At 40.0% G+C, this 7,768-nt stretch overlaps 1 protein-coding gene across 1 annotated transcript in view; it reads left to right on the top strand.

Annotated features, from left to right (window-relative positions):
* The first annotated feature begins 5,618 nt into the window (after positions 1 to 5,618).
* Positions 5,619 to 7,768, top strand: part of LOC147640404 (alpha-amylase type B isozyme-like) — a 2,820-nt gene continuing 670 nt past the window's right edge. Inside the window, exons 1-4 of the mRNA XM_086780169.1 lie at positions 5,619 to 6,099; positions 6,397 to 6,526; positions 6,788 to 7,590; positions 7,694 to 7,768. The exon at positions 7,694 to 7,768 is cut by the window's right edge and continues 670 nt beyond it. Of these exons, the coding sequence (XP_086636295.1) occupies positions 5,803 to 6,099; positions 6,397 to 6,526; positions 6,788 to 7,590; positions 7,694 to 7,768 (1,305 nt within the window). The 5' untranslated portion in view covers positions 5,619 to 5,802. The remainder of the gene's footprint in view (positions 6,100 to 6,396; positions 6,527 to 6,787; positions 7,591 to 7,693) is intronic.

The raw sequence follows: 7,768 nt of genomic DNA, 5'->3' as shown, positions 1-7,768 counted from the left end.
AGGAAAAGGTAAGAAACATAAAGAACGGTTTGGTTTTGTTTACAAGGACATAAATGTTTCTTAATGGAAGTGTTAAAATTTTATAGTGACAAAGGATCCCTAAGGTGTTTATGTGAGTATGCGACCCCTAAGGTTTTCATGTGACTAGGTGACCTAAAGGGCTTGTCAATGTGTGAGCTATTGGCTCTAAACATGAATTGAGGCACCTTCAATGAGGGGTACTAAGGGTGATATGACTAAGACCTAATTAGCACCACTTGTCACACACATGGACTAGGGGGGAATGGACAAGGCATGGGAATCACTCCAATAGTTTTTATGAGGAGAGAACACATTTATAAATGCTTAGTGAAGCTCCATCTTGGCGAGGTGGTAGGATTGAAAGAAGCCCTATGTTTTGTTCTCCATAATTTAACTCTCTCTCTCTCTCTCTCGTGTCGAGAGAGAGAGAGCTCATTTTAGAGAGCAATGCAGAGAGAGAGAGCTCATTTTAGAGAGCAATGCAAAGATTTATTTTTTAATTGAGAGAGAGCTCATTTTAGAGAGCAATGCAGAGAGAGAGAGCTCATTTTAGAGAGAAATGCAAAAATTTATTTTTTAATTTAGAGAGAGAGAGAGAGAGAGAGAGAGAGAGAGAGAGAGAGAGAGAGAGAGAGAGAGAGGATTTTGTGTTTGTTGTGTTGTGTTATGTGTGTGTGTGTGTGTGTGTGTGTGTGTGTGTGTGTGTGTGTATGTGTGTGTGTGTGGTTCTTTGGAGGAGGGAGATGCACCTCCATTTCCAATTCTAAGAGGCAATTTTAGGCTCTAAATCATAAAAATGTTCCTACAACTATAACACTCGAAAGAAATCCATAAATTTGAAAAATATTATAAGTTATGCGCGTGTTTAAGTTGAGCTAAATATGTGTGTGATTCGTAGAGTAAGAAAATAGGTTGAGCTTTCATAGAAAAATAGGAGAGATTACACAAAATATAGCTTAAATTTATCACTATTTTTACAAAATATTTACTCAAATTGAAGATGTATTTAAAAAGAGGTTGATTTTTATTGTTTTGTAAAAAACAACCCTTTTTTAAAGGTAATTTTTGAAGGGAGTTTTTTACAAGAAACATTTGCATTTACCCATTTGATCTGCTTAGTGTTTGAAGAATTCAAGATACTTGCTAAGTTTAAGGGTCAATGGAGGACCATTCTCCAACACTCCCATGTACTCAATGGAGTACTCTACCGATTAAAAACTCTCAAAAATTTAAATATTCATGTAGCTTCCAAGCTAATTCCATTTTGTCAAGCAACCAAGGCTTGGGAAGTTACATTTGTTTCTCAACATGGTGAAATTTGTGGTGGATTACCATTCTCCACCAATTACAAACTCTCAAAAATTTAAATATTCATCTTCATTTGGCTCACATTTGAACTCCAATTTGTCAAGCAACCAAGGCTTGCGAAGTTACATTTGGTGAAATTTGCGGTGGAGCTTATTTGCTCTCAAATAATAGAATAACTATGCCTCCCTCCTTCTCGACCTTGACAAATGGGAATGGCTTTTGGAAGCTAGGGCAGCCCTATTAGGGTTCCACAATTTCCTAAAGTTAATGGCCTCTATTCCCCTACTCTCATGTATGCAAGTCCATAACATTTTACATAATCACAATACTTATTTTTTGGGAGCACAAAGGCATGGTTTACCCTTCTTCTTCTTTTTTGGGAACACAAAGGAATGGCCTCCCTCCTCCTCAACCTTGACAAATGGGAATGGCTTTTAGAAGCTAGGCTAGCTCTATGGATTTCACCATTTTCTTAAAGTTAATGGCTTATATTCCCCTACTTTCATGTATGCAAGTCCATAACATTTTACAAAATCACAATGCTTTTTTTTTGGGAACACAAAGGAATGGATTACTGATAAAAAAATGTAAATTTTCCCAAAGAAAAATAACTTTCGCTCATCATAACTAAAACACGTTCCTTTACATAGGAAAATATAGTATTATATGTTGCATATGCAATGTGTAATGACATAAGAAGAGGACCATAACTCACGCCCTGCCTCCCACCCCTTAAGGAAGGGGTGCAATTTAATATAAAAATCCTCTTTAAAAAAGAGTAAGGACCATATGGTTATGGTATGAGATAGGCATGAAAAGAAGTTCTCACTTGATATTCTAATAGTTTCCAAAGCTCCAAGCTCTCTCTTCTCACTTGTGAAAAGTGTCCTTGAAAAAGTGTGACTATGACCCTTGACATTGTACCACGACTTGGTATAGCTTCTGTTTTCTAGATGCATCGATGGAGAAGAAAAGTGGTAAAGTGATATTTGTATACAAATACCTTTTAAGAAGCTTGGAGTGTTGTAAATTAAAGAGGAAAAGGGCATTAATTTGAGTATGTGCCTAGAACTAAGGCTAGAAAGAAAGGCAATTGAAAACACACATAGATACACACGAGAGAGAGAGAGAGAGAGAGAGAGAGAGAGAGAGAGAGAGAGAGAGAGAGAGAGAGAGAGAGGTACATAGATGTGTGCACAAACACACACAAAATCACAAGCACAACTATATGTATTTATAACACGTGTGTGCATGTTTTTTTTGTGTGTGTGTGAATGCACACTGTTTGTGTGTGTGTGTGTGTGTGTGTGTTATATTACATGTTATGTCACTTAGACACATGAGTATGTGTAGGTGTGTGGTGTGTGGTGTGTTATATTAATTATTTATAGAATGAGTAACCTCACTTGTCTTCAATGGGTAAGAAGGAGCCTACCCCTCCTTGAACCTCCAAACTACGTGCCTGAGCCTCCCAATTCTTACCATGCTGCAACGTAGTAGCCCCATAGAACTCGTTCTTTATATAAGATAGAGATATATATACCATGTAAAATATTATTCATAGATTCTTTATGTATGGATGTATATCATAGATTATTGATATATGTATGTATATTAAGACTCTCGAATTAGCTTGACTATTTATGAAGGTATATTTAGGCGTTATGGGCCCTTTGGCTTGTATTGTTAGTGATTAGAACAATAGGTTCAGCAATCACTTTAAAAGGGTTGTCTAAGGAGGTTGTCTAAGGAGGCTGGATACGAGGCTGCATATGAGTATAAACAAACATCCTTAGATGGATGGTCAGACCTAGATAACATCATGTCTAAACCAATTACAAACTCTCAAAAATTTAAATATGCATCTTCATGTGGCATACATTTGAACTCCAATTTGATTCTAGTTTGTCAAGCAACCAAGGCTTGGGAAGTTACATCTGTTTCTTAACATGGTGAAATTTGTGGTGGAGCTTAGTTGCTCTCAAACAATAGAATAACTATGCCTCCCTCCTCCTCAACCTTCACAAATGGGAATGGCTTTCGGAAGCTAGGGAAACCCTATTAGGGTTCATCATTTTCCTAAAGTTAATGGCCTCTATTCCCCTACTCTCATGTATGCAAGTCCATAATATTTTACATATCACAATACTTATTTTTTGGGAACACAAAGGCATGGTTTACCTTTTTTTTTTTGGGAACACAAAGGAACGGCCTTCGTCCTCCTCAACCTTGACAAATGGGAATGGCTTTCAGAAGCTAGGTAGCCCTATTGGGTTTTACCATTTTCTTAAAGTTAATGGCTTCTATTCCCCTACTTTTATGTATGAAAGTCTATAACATTTTACAAAATCACAATACTTATAGTTTTTTGGGAACACAAAGGAATGGGTTACTAATAAAAAATGTAAATTTTCACAAAGAAAAATAACTTTCACTCATCATAACTAAAACATGTTCCTTTACATAGGAAAATATAGTATTATGTTGCATGCAATGTGTAATGACATAAGAATAGGACCATAACTCACCCCTCCCTCCCACCTCCTAAATAAGGGGTGAAATTTAATATAAAAATTCTCTTAAAAAAAAGAGTAAGGACCATACAATTATGGTATGGGGTAGGTTCGAAAAGAAGTTCTCACTTGATATTCTAATAGTTTCCAAAGCTCCAAGCTCTCTCTTGTGACTTGTGAAAAGTGTCCTTGAAAAAGTGTGACTATGGCCCTTGACTTTGTACCACCGCTTAGCTTTTGTTTTCTAGATGCATCAATGGAGAAGAAAAGTGGTAAAGTGATATTAACCTTTTGAGAAGCTTGGAGTGTTGTAAATTGAAGAGGAAAAGGGCATTAATTTGAGTACATGCCTAGAACTAAGGCTCGAAAGAAAGGCAATCGAAAGCAACATAAATGACACAAAGAAATATGATGATAAACAAAAATCCATGCTTACCAACACGAGCGAGAAAGCAACAAAAAGGGTTACATCTCATTTAATTTGACGACACACTCATAGACAAACACGAGAATGAGAGAGAGAGAGAGAGAGAGAGAGAGAGAGAGAGAGAGAGGTACATAGACGTGTGCTTGCATAACCACACATGCATGCACAAACACACACAAATTCACAAGCACAACTGTATGTATTTATAACACGTGTGTGCATGTTTTTTTGTGTGTGTGTGAATGCACATTGTTTGTGTGTGTGTGTGTGTGTTTTATATTACATGTTATGTACATATACACACTTGGACACATGAATATGTGTAGGTGTGTGGTGTGTTATATTACTTATTTATAGAACGAGTAACCTCACTTGTCTTCAATGGGTAAGAAGGAGCCTACCGCTCCTCGAACCTTCAAACTACGTGCTTGAGCCATGCTGCCACATAGCAACTCCATAGAACACGTTCTTTATATAAGATAGAGATATGTATGCCATGTAAAATATTATTCATACATTATTTATGTGTGTGTTAGATATAGAATATATAGTGAATATATAGTGATATATTATGTAGTTCATAGATTATTGATATATGTATGTATATCATAGATGTAAAATTCCGCATTATATGCTAGATTTTATTGGCCTTCTTTTGTAAATGGGGGGAGGTCAAGGGTTAATTCTCCAAAAACTTTTTTTTTTTGGGTGGGAAAAGAAATAATGTTAGTAAGATCTACTACCTTCTTGTGGTGGCAGAAAATATTTTTCTCAACACACTGAAAAACTTATGAGTACAAGTTGAGCTTTAGAATTCACGGATTTGAAAGCTAAATTATGACTAAATCACCTCAAATTGTACAATTTTTTTGAAATTGAGAAAATAAAATTTCAAGTAAAAAAAAAGAATCTTGCAAGTCCTGTGTGCAAAAAAGGACCCTTTGTTTGGTATATAATAAGGGCAGCTTCCCACATCACAGTTAACTTGCGATGTCCACAGGCCTCGGTGTGAAGGGTCCACGATATTTGAATGTAAAAGTCAATCAGCTCTTAAAAAGCGACACGTTGACAAACGCAGGTCGGCAATCTGACCGACAAGTGGTGAGAAATAATTGGAAGATGCTGCTCAGGCAGTCGACACGTCTATGGGACAGCTGGTGGATAGGCAAGCTTCCACGTCGACACCGTGTTGTAAACTTGTAGTGTACTTTAGGACTGCGCTCACCGAGACCAGCACCAACCTCGTCTCCTGACACGTCTATGGGACAGCTGGTGCATAGGCAAGCTTCCACGTCGACACTGTGTTGTAAACTGGTAGTGTACTTTAGGACTGCGCTCACCGAAACTAACACCAACCTCGTCTCCCTCTCCCTCTCCCTCTCCCTCTCTCTCTCTCCCTCCCTCTCTGTCTCTGTGCTCAAGAGTCATCACTCTTTCTGTTATTGAAGCCGCATTTCCCCTGCGCTACCCGGCTTCTCTTCGCCGTGCATAGCTTCTTCAGACCTTCAGTTGTATCTGTTCTTGTCTCTTCCCATGGCTGTTCTGACCTCGCCCTGCCAGAGCTGCCATGCCAAGTTCTGTTTCAGCAGCCGGAAAAACCCCTACCTCTCTGGTTTCTCCCCGTCTCCGCCATCTTTCCTTATGTCCCCGAGGTTGCCATCTCTTCAGAGTAGGGCTTCGATCCGCATCACCGCAGTGCAGGCCACCCCTGCGCCACCCGACGACAAGCTCACAGATGTCGCTGTGCAGGAAGTCCTGTCGCAGATCCAAAAGCCATCCTGCAGAGGCGGGAACATCAAAGTAGATCCCCTCGATAGCATTATGTTCCAGGTAACTTTCTAACTTAGGGTGCGAGATAATCTTTCTGGTCCTGACTGAAGAGAATGCTGTAACTTAGAGCCCCTCTTGTCATTGTATGTGGTGTTTGAACCCCTGTATTAGAATTAATTATGGCTTTTAAAGCAGGTTCCACATGTGTAGACATGTAGATTTTTTACATATATTATGTCTCTATACATATATATACATGCATACATGCACATATACTTTTAGCCATGATGTGATAGGAATACCTTGCTTCGATTTGAGTTCCTGCCTGAGTTAAGCCTTCTGTGTAATCTGGATTAGGGTTTCAACTGGGAGTCTTGGAGAACGAAATGCTGGTACGATGTGCTCATTAAGGTCACTAAAGAACTTGCAGACGCGGGTATCACTGATGTTTGGCTGCCTCCATCAAGCCACTCTGTGGCACCTCAAGGTCGGTGGCAAAAATTAGCCTTAACTGTGCAGTTATAGGTGTATCAATGTGAGAGTCTGACATTTTATCTCAAGGGAGGGTGGCTGCTCTCATGTGCCCACACACATCGATGGGATTATCAATGCCCATAGATGGGCATGTGCACATTCGTACACTTTTATCACGTCACAGGAAATGATTAAATGGATTTTGCCAAGTACATACCAGTGAAGGTGATTTCATTTTCATGCACTAAGCATTGCCTGATGCCTATGCTTGCAGGATACATGCCAGGGAGGCTCTATGATTTGAATTCCTCCAAGTATGGGGATGAGGAGAAGCTGAAGCAGCTCATTGACACATTTCATGACAATGGAATTCGCTGCATTGCGGACATAGTGATCAACCATAGGTGTGCAGACAAGCAGGATCACCGTGGGGTATGGTGTATCTTTGAGGGCGGTACACACGACGAGCGGCTTGATTGGGGACCTTGGGCTGTCACCAAGGATGATCACCCATACACTGATGGGTCTGGACAGCCTGATACGGGTGAGGATTTTGGTGCTGCACCAGACATTGACCACACAAACGAACGTGTCCAGCATGACCTCATCAATTGGATGAAGTGGTTGAAGGCTGTAATTGGCTTTGATGGATGGAGGTTTGATTTTGCAAAAGGGTTTGCAGGCCATTATGTAGGTCTCTATATAGAGAGAACAGAGCCAGAGTTCTCCGTAGGAGAGGTGTGGACAACTCTAAACTATGGTGATGATGGGCTACAATATGATCAAGACAGCCACAGGCAAGAGCTAGTGGATTGGGTGCATGCCACAGGGGGGAGGGCAACGGCCTTTGATTTCACAACCAAGGGGATTCTGCAGGAGGCTGTTCACTGCCAGTATTGGAGGCTAAGGGACTGCAGCAGCAGACCGCCTGGCATGATCGGGTTCTGGGCAGAGAAAGCTGTTACTTTCATAGAAAACCACGACACGGGGTCGACACAGATGCACTGGCCATTCCCTGCTGACAAAGTAATGCAAGGATATGCGTATATTATCACCCATCCAGGATCTCCATGCATTGTAAGCCTCCCATCTACCATTGCCTCCTTTCTTCTTGTTGTTGATGTCTATTTGTAATCCTGTGGTGTCTTACATCTTCTGGCCTTTTTTCCGAAAAAACCAGTTCTACGACCATTTCTACGATTGGGGCCTCAAGGATGAGATTGTTGCCCTTATTAAAATCCGAAAGCGCAACAAC

Source organism: Cibotium barometz, chromosome 3, assembly GCF_041138505.1.
Source record: "Cibotium barometz isolate CiBa-2024 chromosome 3, ASM4113850v1, whole genome shotgun sequence".
NCBI classification, from domain to species: domain Eukaryota; kingdom Viridiplantae; phylum Streptophyta; class Polypodiopsida; order Cyatheales; family Cibotiaceae; genus Cibotium; species Cibotium barometz.
Note: the sequence above shows the minus strand (reverse complement) of the source record. Positions and strands in the feature narration are given on the sequence as shown.